Source organism: Neoarius graeffei, chromosome 26, assembly GCF_027579695.1.
Source record: "Neoarius graeffei isolate fNeoGra1 chromosome 26, fNeoGra1.pri, whole genome shotgun sequence".
NCBI lineage: Eukaryota > Metazoa > Chordata > Actinopteri > Siluriformes > Ariidae > Neoarius > Neoarius graeffei.
This window is the reverse complement of record NC_083594.1, coordinates 34,720,556-34,741,323: the sequence shown is the minus strand read 5'-3', so window position 1 is coordinate 34,741,323 and position 20,768 is coordinate 34,720,556. Positions and strand designations below refer to the sequence as shown.

Genomic DNA, 20,768 nt, shown 5'->3' with positions numbered 1-20,768 from the left:
ACAAAATTTTCATAACACTTTTCTCAGCAACTACAAATCACAACTGCTTGATATTTGGTACCGAGCTTCAGCTTGGGGTTCTATAGCATGTATACAATTTTCAGATCTGTTGCACATCGACTTCCTGTTTGCCGACTGAATGAATTTACGAAACCTATAGGGTGGATTTTGACGCTATTTCAAGAAGCAAAATGCTATTTCAAAATGACAGTTTACCAGGATGCTATTTGAAATATCTGGGGAGAACACTGCTCTTTACTTACTTGTTTCAGGGTTAATTATTTGTTGAAGTCAACATTCATAATAAGTGTCCTATTCCTTCAATTGCTTGCATTCTGATATAAACGAGAGTGGGGTTATTCGTAAGTGAACAGTAGTTCACAGTTGATCTTGTTACAGAGAGGTTGGACTGTCTTTAAATTATATCTCTGTCGTTAAGAAATGAAAGGAACGATGTCTCTTCACCCTTCTTGGATAAGCTTTATCTGCACAGAAATAAATGTTCATCCTTGCATAAATTTTCAAACCGTAATTTGAAAGAGTTTATCAAACTAAATTCCAGGACGTTTATAACTTTAATTTATAATGTGCCTGTCATTGATGAATCTGAAAATAAATCTGGTGCTAGAGAGCTACACAAATTTGAGTGTCTTTTTAATTATATTGCAACCCATTTAAACTAGCAGAGGGGTTCCCAGACTTTTTGGGAAAACGACCCCGAATGGACATTATGAAATTTCTGCAGCCCCAAGTGTACACCACCCTACATTTAAAAAAAAATCTGTATTTAAAATTTAGAACTACTGTAAAATGTAAGGACATTTTATTATGTCAGTACCATGTGTGTACTGTAAGTGACTAGGAATATTCCTTGCACTTGCTTACTATTGAACTTGCATGTCGGCACAGCTTTTCAAAAAGCCAGGAGGTGTGTTTGAAAGGGTACTTTGCTTTCTGCTGTCACATCCAGCCTCAAACGATACATAAGGAATAAAACACTAGAGGGCATGTTGTTATAGGAAAATAATTCATGCAATCATTATCTCCTCATTATCAAAACGTCCCAAAACTCGTACAGTTTCATCTGAAAATAAGTGTAGTAATAATAAAATGTATTGTAGAAATACTCAGTATGAAGAAACTTAACTGTAGGATTTTGTAATAATGGACCTGTAAACATGGCATTTGAGAATATCAAATGCAGGTAAATTGCACTTTCTGCTTTATTCCTACACCATTATACAGTATCTTGCAAAAGTATTCATCCCCCTTGGTGTTTGTCCTGTTTTGTCGCATTACAAGCTGGAATTAAAATGGATTTTGGGGGCCAGCACCATTTGATTTACACAACATGCCTACCACTTTAAAGGTGAAATTTGTTGTTTTATTGTGACACAAACAATAATTGATATGGAAAAACAGAAATCTGGAGTGTGCATAGGTATTCACCCCCAAAGTCAATACTTTGTAGAGCCACCTTTTGCTGCAATTACAGCTGCAAGTCTCTTGGGGTATGTCTCTATTAGCTTAACACATCCACCTACTGGGATTTTTGCCCATTCCTCAAGGCAAAACTGCTCCAACTCCTTTAAGTTACGTTGGTGTACAGCAATCTTCAAGTTATGTCACAGATTCTCAATTGGATTAAGGTCTGGGCTTTGAAAAGGCCATTCCAAGACATTTAAATGTTTCCCTTTAAACCACTCCAGTGTAGCTTTAGCAGTATGTTTAGGGTCATTGTCCTGCTGGAACGTGAACCTTCATCCCAGTTTCAAACCTCTCGCCGACTCAAACAGGTTTTCCTCCAGAATTGCCCTGTATTTAGGACCATGCATCTTTCCTTCAGTCCTGACCAGCTTTCCTGTCCCTGCAGATGAAAAACATCCCCACAGCATGATGCTGCCACCACCATGCTTCACTGTAGGAATGGTGTTCTCAGGGTGTTGGGTTTGTGCTATACATGCCATTTCCCATGATGGCCAAAAAGATCAGTTTTAGTCTCATTTGACCAGAGAATCTTCTCCCATGTGTTTGAGGAGTCTCTGTGGTGTGTATGGCTTAAAATGGTCCTATGGACAGATCCTCCCATCTCTACTGTGGATCTTTGCAGCTCCTTCAGTGTTATCTTTGGTGTTTTTGTTGCATCTCTGATTAACACCCTCCTTGCCTGGTCTGAGAGTTTTGGTGGGTGACCTTCTCTTGTCAGGTTTGTAGTGGTGCCATATTCTTTCCATTTTGCTATAATGGATTTAATGGTGCTCTGTGGGATAGTCATAGTTTGGGATATTTTTTATGACCCAACCCTGATCTATACTTCTTCACAGCTTTGTCTCTGACCTGTTTGGAGCGCTCCTTGGTTCTCATGTTGCTTGCTTTGTAGTGTTGCAGAGTCAGGGTCCTTCCAGAACAGGTTGATTTATCCAGACATTATGTGACGGATCATGTGACACTTTGATTGCACACAGGTGGAGCTTAATCAACACATTATGTGACTTATGAAGTGAATTGGTTGGACCAGCTCTTATTTAGGGGTTTCATATGAAAGGGGGTGAATACCTATGCACACTCCAGATTTCTGTTTATTTCATCTTAATTATTGTTTGTGTCACAATAAAACAACAATTTGCACCTTTAAAGTGGTAGGCATGTTTTGTAAATCAAATGGTGCTAACCCCCAAAAATCCATTTTAATTTCAGCTTGTAATGTGACAAAACAGGACAAACATCAAGGGGGATTAATACTTTTGCAAGACACTGTATCAGTATTATGAAATGTGGAAACGTGGTGGTGCACAAATGTAATTGCTGGAATAGTTTATTGAAAAGCACGCTGGCAAACAGATCCAAAACGTCAGACAAAAGCAGACAGAAACAGGCAAAGGTCATGTGAAGCACAGATAGGATAGCAGAGGCAAAGACAAAGGGCAAAATCCAAATAAACGAAACAAGGTCAAACCAGAGTAACAATACAATAACACAAAGGCTTGGTAAAGCCTAGGTCACAACCGGACGTACGATTTTTTGGCCATGCGATTTTTGGCGTTTCCCAAATCGCTGCCTTTTTTTTGTTCGTGGAGAAAGATGCACGTTGGCCGCAAGGTTGTCTTGCAACCTGAAAAAAACGTAAGCGCCCGTAGAGTTTGTTTGACATGACAAAGAACCTCTGCGGCCGGTCTGCGGCCAGTCTACGGCTCGAAAATCAGCACGTCACACGTGCACCCTCCGTGCGTTTCTTGCGTTTTTTGCACGTAGACCGGCCGTAGGAGCACGTACGGCCGGTTGTGACCTAGGCTTAATGTGAGACACAAAGTACAGTGCATATACATCACAAAGTCTTTATGATACCGAGAGCCCTTATATACGTGAGCCATGATTGCATTTAGATCAGGAACAGGTGCATGGCAATTAGTCCTAATGAGCTTGAGCGTGGCATGTGAGTTGCAGTTCGAGGTGCACGCTGCGCAATCCGAGCGCCAATGCGTGCTTGCATGACATTACACTTATTTTCCTACGAAATGGTCTCAAATGCCAAGTTCACAGCGCCATTATTTTAAAAAAATTCTACAGAACAATCTTTCATACTGAGTATTTTGAAAGGACAGTACCAGTCAAAAGTTTGGACACACCTTTTAATTCAATGTTTTATTTATTTATTTATTTATTTATTTATATTAAGTGAAAGTAATGATCTCTTAAAGTAATGATGGCCTGTCTTTTCTCTTAACTTAGTTGAGTGGTTCTTTACATAATATGGATTATAACAGTTGCGGAATAGGACTATTTACTGTTTGATCTCAACCACGAGTTGGCCTAGTGGTTAGCATGTCTGCCTCTCGACCAGGAGATCGCAAATTCCACTTGCGGTTGGGTCATACCAAAGACCATCATAAAAATGGTACCTACTACCATCTGGCAAGGCATGCTGCAATCCAGATGCAAGTGGGGAAGTCAATCTCTCACAGTTACCAGAGAACTAGCCCCCCACTGTAACCCTAGCTGTATAGGCGAGAGGCAGAGGGCTATCAAAATGGAGATTGGTGCCGCACCCATATGCCTTAAAGAGTTGGTTCGTTCTGGGACAAGAGACTGCCTGGGAAGGCCAGATTCTGGCGTGAGAGGGACTTTGACCTTGACTGTTTGATCTCAAACACTTTAAGAAGACAAGAAATTGCACTAATTAACTTTTGACAAGGCACATGAAGCTGGTTAAGATAATGCCAGTAGTGTACAAAGCATCATCAAGGTAAACGGTGGCTGCTTTGAGGAATCTAAAATATGAAACATATTGTTTTTTCTTCACACTTTTTTTTTTACCACATAATTCTATATATGTTCCAGATGTTGTTTCATAGTTGTGATGTCTTCAGTGTTGTTCTACAATGTAGGAAATAGTCCAAATACAGAAAAACCTACGAGTGATTGGAGTGTACAAACTTTTGACTGGTAGTGTATATTATATTTCGTTTCATGCAGAATTGTCAGATTTTTTAGAAATTTTCATTGTGAAGAGATGATGGTGCAGGAATGAGGCAGAAAGTGGGAAAAAAATCTGAATTAAAAAGCCGGTGAATATGAAGCCAACTTCAGCCTCCTCACCAAGTTGTATGTTTAAAGTGCTGCTTAAATGGACAGAATAAAGACACTTGTATGATAGACGCATCTACAAACAATTCAGTAACTACTCATATTATTTTTGTCAGCTTTTTCATGCGACTACAATAAAGTTTCCCTGCTGCTGAGCACTCGGCACCGTTCCTTCTGCCATGTCAGAGGATGCAACACCATTAATAGGGTGGGCGTGGCTAACCTTAAGCGCCCACGCTATCATGATTTCTTTATGATAAAAGCAATTCTATTGGGGCGTCGTGGCTGGGGCGCCGTGCCTTGAGTCCGGGGACCTGGGTTTGATTCCGACCCGAGGTCATTTCCGGATCCCTACCCGTCTCTCTCTCCCGTTCATTTCCTGTCCTGTCTCTACACTGTCCTATCCAATAAAGGTGAAAAAAGCCCAAAAAAATCTTTAAAAAAAGCAATTCTATTAATAGACTAAAATAGTTTCAGGCTTACCATGTAAGAAATACATTTATAAAGGCTAGCTAATATTATCTTTTATCCTAAACAGGAGTAACAAGTGTTGCCAGTCAAAACAAACCTCGCCCGGCAGCACTTATTTTATACCTATATGGTGATAATGGTAATATTTCTCAATCATCAGGTGTCAGGTTAAAGTCCTATGAAAATCAACAACCTTGAGTTTGACATTTCAAAGTCATTCAAGGCCGAAGGTCAACTGAAAGCCCATATGGGACTTCTTATATGTCGATAATGCTAAACATCTGGCTATCATGAACCATTTTAAAGTTATAGCCCTTTGAAAACCCATGACCTTCAGTTTGACCTTTCAGGGTCACTCAAGGTCAAAGATCATGGTGCCAAATGAAAGCTCATATGGCACTTCCTATAAGTTGATAATGATAAATATCTGTCTACCATCAACCATTTTCAAGTTACAGCCCTCTGAAAATGCGTGACCTTGAGTTTGACCTTTCAGGGTCACTCAAGGTCAAAGATCATGGTGCCAAATGAAAGGCCATATGGGAGTTCCTACATGCTCATAATAGTAAACATCTGTCTATCGGCAACCGTTTTTGAGTTATAATGGAAAATATGCTATTTTGACCGAAAGGTGGACCTTTCTGGTGACCTTGAACCAATTACTCCCAAAATTTAATCAGGTAATCTATGGACCATTGCCCACCTACCCTGAAAATTTGAAGTCAATCGGTGCAACCGTCTAGACGCTAGATTGTTAATAGACAGACACACACAAACAACCAAACAAGGTCACTCAAGGTCAAAGGTCATGGTGCCAGATGGTGCCCATATATGACTTCCTATATGTTGATAATCATAAACATATCTCTATCTCTAACCGTTTTCGAGTTATAATGGAATATATGCAAATTTTAGCAATGACCTTTTTTTTGATTGATTGATTGCTTTCAATCAGTCCTTGACCCCCCCTGACATTTGACCCCCCCCAACCGCTAAGAAAACTATGAGAGATACCCCATCGTGTAGCATATCGAAGGAAGCAGAATTGAAAAATTAATATTTTGGAATTGGTTTGAAGTAAATTTGATGAATATCAAGGAAGATATCGCGAAAAGAACGATTTTGACCTTTTTTGGTGACCTTGACCGGATGACCCTCAAAATGTTGGAGGTTCTGTTTGAGACCAATGCCCATCTATCCTGAAAGTTTAATGAAGATTGGTCTAGCCATTTTCCTGTAATGTTGCTAACAAAACAAACAAACAAAGAAGCCCCACTGAAAACAATACCTTGCCCCCGGTGGACTCCGTCCCAGGCGAGGTAATCATGCACTATGTCCAGCCCTGAAATCTGATTAACAAGTGCTTAATGACAGTGGATGATTAAAGGGCTTTGAGCTGTTCTTTTAATAAAAAGACCAGGAATTTGCCAAAAAAAAAAAAAACAAGTTAATTTAGTTTTTAAAATGCTTGGATACTACTCTTGTGCGATGACAGTGATATAATTGAAAAAGAAAGACAGCCATTATATAGCGCCCATGGAGCACACAGGGTTAATGCCTTTATTCAGGGGCCTGCTGAGGAAGCTTGGTGGTGCTGGGATTGCTGATTTGCTCATGACAGTATTCAAAATATACACGTGTCCAAAATACACACACATACTTTCAGACTGGCAACAACTCGCGATGCTAAAAGTAATGTCAGTGTTATGTGTCTCACCATTAGAAAGGAGACTCCCTTAATTCTGATGATTCAAAAGTCATCAAAATAAGAATAATAATTTTTTAAAAATGAATCGGCAAATATTCACAAGTTTTCCCCAAGGGATTTTTGCAGCTGTTTTATTCAATCTCCCCGTATTTAACCATTTGTACGCAATAGTACCATAGTTATTACTTGACATAATATTTTCTTCACTCCTAACAAGCATGTTTTGTGTCATCTATAGGAAATTAGTGGAGGTTCTACTAATGTCAGCTTCCTGCAGAAAAGTAAGGAGACGTGTGAATATTTTTTATACTGTGGGTTTCCTAAACAAGTCATTGATGTGACCATGGCTTGTGTTACCTTATGCACTGAGCTTTACAAACAATTCACTAATAGAACAATAGAAAAAACATCCAGTGCTCATTAATCATCCAACTAATCAAACAGTGGCTAAAAATGTCAGAACACTCCAGGACATTTCCAGACCTACTTCCCATTTTTAAGAACTTCCACTGATTTCCTACAGATAAAAGAAAGTTTTCTGAGCTAAGGAATTTTTTGCATGAAAAAGTTCACAATGTAAGACATGGAAAAATGATCACCAAAGCCACTAAATTCATATGCTTGAAAGGATGATATTTTAATCATTGATCTCTTTATATGATGAAAGTACTTAAGAGGAGAATGTTCATTTGATTTTAAGGAATACAAAAGAAATATGTCAAGTTGTCTGCAATAATTTGCATAATTCTTATTAAAACCTGAAGCAGTATAATCTTGTTTCTTTATCAGAAGTTCATACTAATTGCTTGTATGTTTTTGAAAAGCAATGCTTGACACATCTACTAAACATCTCATTAGGGCCAAGACAAAGTTATGTTCAGAAGTGAACCCATAAATATAACTGTCGTCAACTGGTGGACCGTGGTCTGGCTGTTGACCCAGCAAAGTATTTCAGAAGACTGAACCAAGGAATTGAAGAAATACTGTAGCAGAACTGTTAGACAATTTTAAAAAAAAAAGCAGACATTTTTTTAAAATGACTCCAGTTTTCTAAATGTGAGCCAGCTTGGCTTCTGTAGCAGATCCTCTGTTACAGCTTATCCAGTAACATGTGTTTTTGTACATTGTTTAACTGAAAGGAGAGACTAGCTACAGGTCTAAAGAAAAGGGAAAGACAGAGTTTTCATAGATTTTTCATTTCATTTACCTCTCCGATTAGGCAACTGACAGGCTTGTAGTACTCGAGTCCGACTCGTGCCCTAATTTTAACAGCTTGTGACTTGACTTGGACTTGAGCACTGATGACTTGGACTCGTGCATTAACTGCATTCGGACTCGTAAATTGGAGATGAGGACTTGGATTTTTTTCTTAATTTTTTGTAACATGCCATAATAATTTGGCATAAGATATTTATATCTGGGCGGCACGGTGGTGTAGTGGTTAGCACGGTCACCTCACAGCAAGAAGGTCCGGGTTTGAGCCCCATGGCCGGTGAGGGCCTTTCTGTGCGGAGTTTGCATGTTCTCCCCGTGTCCGCGTGGGTTTCCTCTGGGTGCTCCGGTTTCCCCCACAGTCCAAAGACATGCAGGTTAGGTTAACTGGTGACTCTAAATTGACCGTAGGTGTGAATGTGAGTGTGAATGGTTGTCTGTGTCTATGTGTCAGCCCTGTGATGACCTGGCGACTTGTCCAGGGTGTACCCCGCCTTTCGCCCGTAGTCAGCTGGGATAGGCTCCAGCTTGCCTGTGACCCTGTAGAACAGGATAAAGCGGCTGGAGATAATGAGATGAGATATTTATATCTACATTAAGTTTTATACTAATTTCCTGCTAGAGAATGCACATTCACCTGTTCATATGTCATGTTCAGGAACAAGTTAACGTTAATGGCGCTAAAATGCCTGGAGAGAAGCCCCTAGGATTGCCCGCTTTGGTTATACAGACTTCTCGTGCAGTGGGAAAAAATGCACAGCCATGTGTTCCATAGGTAGAAGAACTATCGAGGAGACGACGGGGACGACCTTGAACTTCAATTGTCATTTAGTAAGACTCCACCCAGAGAAGGAAGTGACACGCTATGTTCATTGCTCTGTTGATAGCGGGTCTTGCTGACTGATGAACTAGCTAGTGTTAACCCCCCTCATGTTATTTGCCCTGTTGATAGTGGGCAGGGCTTGCTGAGCGATGAACAAGCTTTTTATCTGTAGTCTATTAACTAAAATGGGATAGTCGAGCAGTAACGTTAGTCCAACACAGTAGCAGAGATGGTTTCACATAAAGGCAGCAATAGCCACCGTCAAATGGTGTGGTTGGAGTTTTGTTCTCGGACTTGACTCAGATCAATAGTGGACTCGACTCAAGGTTTAGTGACTCAACTACAACGCTGGCAACTGACAAGATGACTTGTTTAAAAAAAAAAGTATAAAAGAAAAAGCCAATAGTGAAAACTGGTTTAAAGATAAAGACATGGAGAAGTATGTATTCATTCTGTCCTTGTCAAAGGCTATTGTGCTACGACAAAATTAATGGTTATTTTGGTCTAGGGCAGGCGTTTAGTGCAATAAATGAATCATGTTTCATATTTCAGACTGATTTAGGCATTAATATTATGGCAGAACAATGAGATTTGCAAAATTTTACTTTGCTCAGAATTTGGGTCATGATATACAATACCTGCAACATGACTGTAACATAGAGAAGATATATAGAAGTATATCTGAAAGCCCAATAAACTCTAATACCTTAGTGTTCATGACTGTATATGTGTTTATAGTATATTACCTCTTTTCATTCAGAGTGCAGACTCTTCAGACGAGGAGTCACTTCACATAGACACAGAGGCCAAGCCAGAGGTCAAAGGCCGTAACTCCAAGGCTTGCAAAAAGAAAGCGGGCAGCGCAGCAGGGATCCTCGACCTCCTGCAGGCCAGCAAGCAAGTGGGAGGCATTGACTACAACAACAGGTACACTATCTGTAAAGTCTCCTAACCTGCAAAAAGAATTACAAAGCTGTCTTTTAAAACCCTGTGATTATTGGTCATGTAAGTATCAGATAAGTAATGCAATTCAAATAAATTTTATGTATATAGAACAATAGACATAATCAGAAAGAGCTTTACAGAAATCCGTTTGTCGAATTTGCAATGAAAGGACAATGGTAAGGAAACTTTCCCTGAAATGAATTGAGAAAGAAGCCTTGTAAGAAGAACCAGACCCAAAAGGGAACCCATCTCTGGGTAACACCGTATAGTAGAATTATAAAGCATTACACTAATATACCTGTAGTCAAATAGTACTGAGTGTGTTGAAAGGATGAGCATATTGTGAATAAGAGTCCTGTAATGAGCACAGAAGCAGCAGTTTGTAGGTACAAGTCTACAGTATCTAGGTGAGACACTAGATAGCAAGCTAAAGCAAGTGTGAGACTTGGGTATAAACTGTTTTTTTGGGGAAATGTAGCTCTTTAGAGGGTCGATGTGGGACCATCCACAGCAGTAGAAAGTGACTGCACAAGCTCAAAACAGCATCAATGAATTAATTAATGATGTACATTATTACTGTAATTATCAAGGTGACACAAGAACCGTTTGGACTTTCAGAGGTTTGTGGTTGTAGTTTGGTGTGTATATATATATATATATATATATATATATATATATATATATATATATATATATGGAGGGATAAAGTATGTTTTTTCGTGCAAAAGCAACTGTTTTCTTCCATTTCTGCTCTGTGGGGTGAGAAGCAGACTTTAATTAAAACCTTTCACTAAAAAGCAGAAAGTGTACAGATAACGGTGCTGCGGTTTTCAGTTTTCTGCAGTTGTAACGACAAAAATAACATTGCTAAAGGGGAACTGAAGTCATTCTTAAACTTGCTTTATTTCTTAATTAACGTGTTATTCAATTACGTTTTCGGTTTTAGTAACCTTATATCGTGACTCGTATTGGCAACTAATCGCAATTAAATATTATACTTATTGACCTATTCGGTTTTTAGCCATGTTGTTTGGTCCACGGCAGGTGTCGCTTATCCGCGCAATCTTCACAAGACTTGTGCAAGACTTCGAAACGTGAAGTGTCAGCCAGGTGTCAGTGCCGCCATTTTGAAAACTGTTTTCCAAACGAAATATTGCACAAAAATGAGGTTAAATGACAATTACTGCCTACTTTTTTCAAACTTTCCTGATTGCCATCAAAACAAACAAAACTTCCGGCTTGATTACATCAGCATTCGAAAGAGGGCGTGCACGTCTTTTGACAACGTTGGCAGATGTCGGTCACTTTGATTTCCGCTGTACGTTTTACTTCCGTCCTACGATGTTTCGCACAGGTCTCAACGAATCTTGTTTACGGCCATTGCTTTGACACATGGACTGATATATTACACAGCGTATTTCAAACACTCATAACTTGCTATAGCAGTGACAAAATAGCTATCAAAAATGCATTCCTATATTTAATAAAATGAGATAAATAGAATTTTGATCATAAAAAATTTGCCTTCAGTTATCCTTTAAAACGTAATCTCCTAATAAACCCAGATTGTATTGGTAAGGGATAAGAAGACAGGATGCAGGCACTGAATGGCCGAGCTGTATTTTCTTGACTTTTTTTTATTTCATGTTAAATAAAGTGTTTTTCAATGTGGGAAATGCAACAGAGAAGTTTGTGCTCGGTCTGCTGCTTTTACCTCAGGTCCACATCACTCCTTCTCTCCGGGGTCATTAACAACCTACTGAGGAAAGACAAGCACATGAGCAGGCTGCCATTAGCACACAGGTGTAGACAGTCACTCGTTACCTGCTCATTCTCTCCGACCCCTCATTCCTTTCTGCAAGTGATGCTTGAACACATCCCCACATTCAGATTACAGTTTTTTCTGTCTTAAATACACTCTCTTTTACAATATAAAGCTTTATATGGTGAAAAGAAGGAATTGAGGTGAACAGAAGGCAATCGGTTTAGTAGTATTAAATATCTTCATAGGACAACCCACCCACATTCTCACCTGTCAACTCTAACAACCTCTGAATGCATACAGCGGGACTGGATGCTTGTTTACTCACTCTCACATACATCAATGCTCACTGAAATGGGTACATACGCCCTCACTACTGCTCAGTCAATACAAAACTTACTTTAAACACCAAAACATGCAAAACGCCATGAAAATCTTTGCTGCTAAATTTCTTTCTGAAGGACATTTTTTGCACATTTCAATCTGTATTTGCATTGTATCATCCTGATGCTATAACACATTCATAAAATATCTGAATTACTGCTATTACTATACACTGATCAGTCATAATATTAAAACCACCTGCCTAATATTGTGTAGGTCCCCCTTCTGCCAACCAAAACATCTCTGACCCATCAATGATGACCTCAGAAGACCTCAGAAAATGTGCTGTGGTATCTGGCACCAAGACATTCACAGCAGATCCTTTAAGCCCTGTAAGTTGCGAGGTGGGGCCTCCATGGATTGGACTTGTTTGTCCAGCACGTCCCACAGATATTCGATCCGATTGAGAGCTGGGGAATTTGGAGGCCAAGTCATCACTTTGAACTCATTGTCATGTTCCTCAAACCATTTCTGAACTATTTTTGCAGTGTGGTAGGGTGCATTATCCTGCTGAAAGAGGCCACTGCTATTAGATAATATCCATGAAGGGGTGTACTTGGTTTGCAACAATATTTAGGTAGGCGGTATGTGTCAAAGTAACATCCACACGAATGTCAGGGCCCAAGGTTTCCCAGCAGAACATTGCCCAGATCATCACTGTCCCTGCTGGCTTGCCTTCTTCCCATAGTGCGTCCTGGTGCCATCTCTTCCCCAGGTAAGTGACACAGAAACACCCAGCCATCCACATGATGTAAAAGAAATTGTGATTCATCAGACCAGGCCACCTTCTTCCATTGCTCCATGGTCCAGTTCTGATGCCCATTGTAGGCACTTTTGATGGTGGACAGGGGTCAGCTTGGGTACTCTGACTGGTCTGTGGCTCTGCAGCCCCATACGCAGCAAGCTGTGATGCACTGTGTGTTCCGACACCGTTCTAATATAGCCAGCATGAACTTTTTCAGCAATTTGTGCTGCAGTAGCGTTTCTATGGGATCGGATCAGATGGGCTGGCCTTCGCTCATCATGTGCATCAGCGGGTCTTGGGTGCCCATGACCATGTTGCCAGTTTACCAGTTATCTTTCCTTGGACCACTTTTGGTAGGTACTAACCGCTGTATACCGGGAACATCCCACAAGACCTGCCATTTTGGAGATGCTCTGACCCAGTTGTTTAGCCTTTGGACTTTGTCAAAGTTGTTCAGATCCTTATGCTTGCCCATTTTTCCTGCTTTGACAAACCAACTTTGGGAACTGACTGTTCAGTTGGTGCCTAATATATCCCACCCACAGGCCAATTATTTTGTTTTTGCTATCCACTGAAATAATTTGGGTTTGAGATCAAATGATGAACACGAGATGATAGATCAGAATTTCAGGTTTCATTTCCTGATATTTACACCTAGATGTCTTAAACAACTTAAGATATGGCACCTTTGTTGGCAGAGCACCCAATTTTTACATGAACAAAAGTATAGGAAGATAGTCCTAAAGTAAATAACACATAATATTTGGTTGCATATCCCTCGCTTGCAATAACTGCATCAAGCAGACAACACACTGACGTCACCAAACTGTTGCATTCTTCTTTTGTGATGTTTTTCCGGGCTTGTACTGCAGCTTCTTTCAGTTGTTGTTGGTTTTGGAGGGTTGCTCTCTACATTCTCCTCTTCAGGAGGTGAAATGCATGCGCAGTTGGATTAAGGTCTGGTTACTTCACCAGTATAAAACATTCCTTTTTTATGAGGAAGCCATGGCCTAATGGTTAGAGAAGCAGCTTTGGGACCAGAAGGTTGCCGGCTGGATTCCCTGGACCAGCAGGAATGGCTGAAGTGCCCTTGAGCAAGGCACCTAACCCCCAGGCTGCTCCCCAGGCTGCTCTGGGTATGTTGTACGTCGCTCTGGATAAGAGCATCTGCTAAATGCCTGTAATGTAAATGTAATTTTTTTTCTTTTGAACCAGACCCAAACTGTTGCCTTTTGATTGCTCTTCCATCAGAGTGCAAAGCCAATGAAATAAAATCACATATATGTTCATATGAAAGCACCAGCTCTGGAAGACACTCATCATCGTGCTGGTCTGACATGACCGTTGACGGGGAGAAATTAGCCTTTGCCCTTAGCTATAGCTGAGCTACCGTATAAGACTACAGTAGCCCTTGCAGCAACAATCAGAATGCAGTTTACATTGTGTTGTAAATTTTGCCATGACACATTTCTGAATACAATGACATATGCATGGTTTGAAATGTATGCATTAGCAAAGACACAGTGGGTATGTGTTCAAGCTGAACAAAGGTTTTTTTTTTCCCCCTCCTGTGAATGCATGTACTAAACTTAATTCACATCCAGGCAGTTATCCTCCTCTACGTCTAATGTACTGATATCTGAAATAATAGTGAAGTAATAGACTATAGTATTTATATGAATAGTTAGCACTTTGTCAGCAGTTTACGTCTGTAATCACTATTTGTTTGATAGTCCTTACTATTAATTTGTCAAAATGCAGCGAATGCTTGGAGCCATTCTTCTTCATTTTACTGCTTGTTGTTTTGAACCGTATTTGATGGTCTGTTTCCACTGGGTTGAAATCTGCAAATTGGCAGAGAGCTAAGCAAAAGAGAAAGAAAACATTGCTGAAATATGTTAATTTCTCAAATTATTTTTTCTTGAATTGTATGACTGCAGATTGTGTACAGGAAATGACTGTACTCAATTTCAACCACATTAAACAAGCACTTTTTCCTCATTGTTCCAGCTCACTGCTTAATGACTTAATAGGTGGTAATCTGGACAGGAGAAATTTGTATTTTTCTACTGGTTTCCACAGGCTGGAGGCAGATGGAAGCACTGTTCTTATGTCCCGCGTAAGGATAAAAACACCTGGCTTCAATAACTTAAATGAGCAACAACTGGCTTAGCCGTGCTTAAATTAAAGACATCAAAATATTATGCCAAGTGTGTTGCTTTATGTTACTAATTTGTGAAACCAGATAGTCTGTTATATAAGTGTAAGTTCAAATAGGTGTCTTTCTACTTAATTAAAAAAAAAAAGCCCACTAGTAGGCTGTGCTTTTCTGATTTTAGTAGTCAGATAGCTGCTTGGCCTTATAATTACACTGTATAAAGCTTTCGCTTAAGAGCAAATGAGCAGGGACATTTCAGAGACTCCTTGCATTTTAGTGCAAGTGTAATGAGATTGTAGTAAATAGTTGACATTTGAAACATAAGAATTTACTATAGGCCTTAGATTATGCAGTGACCTGAATCCAAACTGTGCCGTATGTTTTCACTTTTATGCTGCTCAGGAGGACACACCCTCAGCTTGGAGTGTTTATGCATTTTTAGCTGGCTATTTCTGGACGTGTCTGTCAACTTTTTGACCTATCCCATCACTCCTAGCTCTTTTCCCCCGTCTCCACCATTTTCCATGTCGAAAAAGCTTTCTTTTTTCCAAAGTTACAGATTTTTTTTTCATGACAAAACTGAACAGCAGGAGCACCACACACACACACACACATACTGCCTGTAGTGGAAAAGCCTTTCTCAGCGACTTTAGCTGAAACGTTGTCATTGTCCCAAGCCACACCATCAATCCTCATTGTATTTGATACTTTCTCTGTAACTTCTGCTTGATTTTCCTCCTTCTTTAAAACTTGAAAAGCTTTTTAATGCTCAATGACATGTTGGAAGTAATGTTCGGTGCGCTGTATGGTTCCTCACTGGACTTACTGCAGAGCTTCTGGTGCTTTTTATGTTCCTCTGGCTGCTTTTCCTGCACTTAAGCCCCAGAGTTGTTCATGTTTGCACTGGCAACTTGAGAGTAATGTAATTGTGTTTTGTTATTTGTGTGTTGATGGACTTGCAGTCAGCCACCTGCATCCCCCAGTACACAGGAGGCTATCCAGGGCATGTTGTCTATGGCTAACCTGCAGTCCTCGGATGCCTGCCTGCAACCAGCCTGGAACAACAGCCAGGCCAAGAGCAACTCTCACAGCGGGACGGCCGGCAAAAAGCCTGCTACAGCCAGCAACAGCAAACGTCCTTCAGCCAAACGGCCCCCCAAAAAACCACGTAAAAGCAGCAGCGTGGACAGTGGCGACATGTTTGATGACGACGATGACCAGGACCACTTGGACGCCTGTTTCAAGGACTCAGACTATGGTAAGAGTTGACATACTGCTAAATAGGCTTTGGAGCTTTTTGTTGTGTTCTTTGCTCTGTTCGGTTCAAATTGGCACCACAAGAACTTTTCAGCAACGTTGATACGAGTGATCTTGATTCACAAAGACAAGTCTACATGTGCTGACTCAGCTAATTAGTAATAATTAGCTGTTTGGCAATACTAAATTATCCCTAGGTGTGAATGAGTGTGATGTGTGTGTGCGTTGTGCTTTTTCTGTCCCCCCCGAATGTATTCATTCAGAGTTTGTCCCCACCTCATACCCAGTGTTTCCTTCCAGGATATTGTCTAGATCCACAGAGACCCTCACCAAGCTGTTAATCAAAACGAATGAACGATGAACGAAAGTATGTTTTACGGTCCATGTACATTTTGGTCATTCTGTTTTCATTTCAGAAACAGAAATGAGAAAATGAAAAACGAAGTGTTTTGTTTTTCATTTTAAAATCCAAAAACGAACAACGAAGAAACAAGCCTTATCTTGTCCTCCTGTTTCTTTTTCTCCTTGGTAAAACAGAAAATAAAATCGTAAGGAAAAAAAATAAAAACCAAAACAGAAAATAGCCAGTTTTTTTCATTTCCTAAAACCGGACACTGTGAGCAGCCCACGTGCATGAGCATCGGTGTTCCTACAATTCAAACACCTAGCTGGCTGGACTGGCTGGTGAAAACGCATGGAGCAGTAGGTTGTTTTCCAAAACAATAAAGGAGAGAGGAGGGAGATGGACATGATTGCAGAAAAACTTGGTTGAATATTTCAGGTAAAACTTGCTTAAAAATTTACACTAGTTAATGCAGCTGTCGCAGCTCCTGTTATCTCATAGAACATTCAAAGCCATCATTAGTCAACAGCAAGTTCATTCCTCCATAGGCTCTGTAAGCTACTGCTGTAACTTCTGAGGAATTTAGTTGCATATGGGACATGCACATGTGGACAGCTTCCAGTTTCAGAAAAAGAAAAACCCGGTTATTTTCTGTTTTTATTTTCATGTGATTTTATTTTCTGTTTTACAAAGGATAAAACGAAAATGTAATTTTGTATATGCTGTTTTTGGGCAAGACAACGAAACCTGATTTGTTTTTCCATGATTCGTTTTTGGATTTTGAAATGAAAATCAAAACACCATTCACTTTTCATTTTCTCATTTCTGTTTCTTACAGGAAAATAGAATGACCAAAATGTATACGGACCGTTTGTATACCTGTTTTCACTGGGTAAAGTTTTAACTAGAAAAGCAGTCACTATTCTATTCGCCATGATTTTTGAAAACGGTTCTTATGCTGCCTTCCAAATGGGACAAATTCTAATTTGATAGCACAAAGGTTGCCTAAAACAGTGCCTATCTGGATTTTTCCTTCTTAAATACAACACCAGGGTGAGATTTTTATGTGACCTAAACATTAATAACGGTTTCTTAATACGTATCTCAATAGCTGCCTCTTGCCTGAAATCGGCTCACCCGCGAGCCACAGTGGACAAGCAGAATAGAAAATGGATGGATGGATCTCTCAATGTACCTCTATCCATTATCTATAGTCACTTATCCTGTGCAGGAGCCTATCCCAGCTGACTATGGGTGAGAGGTGGGGTACACCTTGGACAAGTCGCCAGGTCATCACAGGGCTGACACATAGAGACAAACAACCATTTCACACCTATAGTCAATTTAGAGCCACCAGTTAGCCTAACCTGCATGTCTTTGGAGGAAACCCATGCAGACACGGGGAGAACATGCAAACCCCACACAGAAAGGCCCTCGTCAGCTGCTGGGCTCGAACCCAAGACCTTCTTGTTGTAAGGCGACAGTGCTCACCACTACACCACCGTGCCACCCTCAATGTACATTATAACTGTAATTAGGTCCATACTCTGCCTGTTTGAGGGCATCTTGCAATTCTGTCTCTCCAGTGCTTGAAATGAAGCACATTCCTGCAGAACCAAGAGAAACAGTCATTTACAATTGCAATGGCTTTTTCATTTAGACTTGGAGGTTCTCATGAGAGCCAAGTGACAGGCGTTTTGTTTATTCCGCATGGAAGGATCTCCAAATCTTGTCTTTGAGTTCAATTCCAACGAACTACTTTTTCAGCTGGGCGCTTCTTGTGAACCCTTTCCAAAAACAGCAAGACCATTAGTAGCCCCGTTAATAATCCATTAGATATCGTTCTAAACTGTTGTTTTAAATGCTTTTTGATCTGATACCCTAATTAGTCATTACTCGCACACACATTTTCAATCTAGATCACACTAGGGAGCATTTTATCAAGCACCCTGGCATTTTTCTCTACTGTAAACAGAGATTTTTTCAGCCTCGATAATTATTGGAAATTGCATGTTTTTTTTTTTGTGCAGGAGTTCAAAGAGACTAGGTACATCAGGCAGAGTATTAAACAGCTGCCGTGCATCTGTTCTATGCTAAGCCTCAATCCCTTTGGAAAACCTTCAGTACAAGAGTTTATTAAATGCACATTTGAAAATGTATACTTCTTTCCAGATTTTTTTTTTTTTTGTATCTTGCAATATTGTTCTGATGAGTATTGAAATCTGCTGAACTGTTTTCTTCAGTTTACCCTTCTCTGGAGTCTGAAGAGGACAGCCCCATCTTCAAATCACGGTCAAAGAAAAGAAAAAGCTCAGATGACACTCCATACAGTCCAACAGGTATGGATTGTATCATGTCTCTCCTAAATATTTCCCTCAGGTTTTTCGGAAAGTAGAGGATGTCTCCGGTATGAGAGGTGTAAATGTTCAATTTGTCCCTGTTGTATTTTACAGCACGTGTTGGGCCCTCTGTACCACGACAGGAAAGACCAACACGTGAAGGGGCCAGGGTCGCTTCCATAGAGACGGGCTTGGCCGCTGCTGCTGCCAAACTCTCTCATCAGGTTAACATCTTCCACTTGCCATTTTTTGTCTTCATAGAGCAGTGACATCATTGAGGACAACTGTGCATGATTAGCCACACACAGTGGATATAAAAAGTGTACACACCCCATTAAAATGACAGGTTTTTCCGATGTAAAAAAATGAGACCACGATAAATAATTTCAAAACTTTTCCCACCTTTAATGAGACCTATAACCTGTGCAATTCAATTGAAAAACAAACAAATCTGTTAGGGGGAAAAACATAAAAAATAAAAAACATAGAATAAGCTGGTTGCATAAACTAATACTTTGTTGAAGCGCCTCTTGATTTAATTACAGCATTCAGTCTTTTTGGGTCAGAGTCTATCAGCCTGCTACATCTAGACTTGGCAATATTTGCCCACTCTTCCTTGCAAAAGTGCTCCAAATCTGTCAGATTGCGAGGGCATCTCTTGTGCACAGCCCTCTTCAGGTCACCCCACAGATTTTCAATTGGATTTAGGTCTGGGCTCTGGCTGGGCCGTTCCAAAACTTTTTGGGGGTCATTGTCGTGCTGAAAGATGAAATTCCTCTTCATCTTCAGCTTTCTAGCAGACACCTGAAGGTTTTTGGGCCAAAATTGACTGGTATTTAGAACTGTTCATAATTCCCTCCACCTTGACTAAAGCTCCTGTTCCAGCTGAAGAAAAACAACCCCAAAACATGATGCTGCCACCACCATGCTTCACCATGGGTATGGTGTTCTTTTGGTGATGCGCAGTGTTGTTTTTGCGCCAAACATACCTTTTGGAATTGCTGCCAAAAAGTTCAACCTTGGTTTCATCAGACCATAACACATTTTCCCACATGCTTTTGGGAGAGTTGATGTATTTTTTTTGCAAAATTTAGCCGGGCCTGGATGTTTTTCTTTAGAAGAAAAGGCTTCCGTCTTGCGACCCTACCCCATAGTCCAGACATATGGAGAATACAGGAGATTGTTGTCACATGTAGTACACAGCCAGTACTTGCCAGAAATTCCTGCAGCTCCTTCAGTGTTGCTGTAGGCCTCTTGGCAGCCTCTCTGACCAGTTTTCATCTTGTCTTTTCATCAATTTTGGAGGGACGTCCAGTTCTCGGTAATGTCACTGTTGTCCCATATTTTCTCCACTTCTTGATGACTGTCTTCACTGTGCTCCATGGTATATCTAATGCCATGGAAATGTTTTTGTACCCTTCTCCTGACTGATACCTTTCAACAGTGAGATCCTTTTGATGCTTTGTAAGCTCTCTGTGAACTCTGGCTTTTGCTGGAGGGAGCAACTGAGTAAATGTCTGAACTTTATTTGGGGTTAATCAGAGTCATTTTAATTGATGGTGGGTGTGAACCCAAAAAGACTGAATGCTGTAATTACATCAAAAGGTGCTTCAACAAAGTATTAGTTTAAGGGTGTGCACACTTACGCAACCAGCTTATTGTATGCTTTTTATTTTTTATTTTTTCCCCCCAAAGAGATTTGGGTTTTTTTCAATCAAATTGTACAGGTTATAGGTCAAATTAAATGTGGGAAAAGTTTTGAAATTATTTATCGTGGTCTCATTTTTTTTACATCAGAAAAACCTATCATTTTAACAGGGTGTGTATACTTTTTATATCCACTGTAAGCCATTCCTAATTATCACATATTTCTTCACTGAGAGCAAATTTATGACCAAATCTGATGGCGACTGGACAACTCTTAATAAATTTACATTAATGAACACATAGTAAAGTGGCTAGCTACTTCCTTGCTCTGGTTTTTGATTCTCACATCTGATGTAGTGTTCATCTCTGCATTTTTACGTAAATCAAGAA

General features: G+C 40.1%; 1 protein-coding gene across 1 annotated transcript in view; it reads left to right on the top strand.

Annotated features, from left to right (window-relative positions):
• Positions 1-20,768, top strand: part of phf2 (PHD finger protein 2) — a 160,047-nt gene that overhangs the window by 131,137 nt on the left and 8,142 nt on the right. Inside the window, exons 17-20 of the mRNA XM_060910392.1 lie at positions 9,559-9,725; positions 15,755-16,050; positions 18,636-18,731; positions 18,846-18,955. Of these exons, the coding sequence (XP_060766375.1) occupies positions 9,559-9,725; positions 15,755-16,050; positions 18,636-18,731; positions 18,846-18,955 (669 nt within the window). The remainder of the gene's footprint in view (positions 1-9,558; positions 9,726-15,754; positions 16,051-18,635; positions 18,732-18,845; positions 18,956-20,768) is intronic.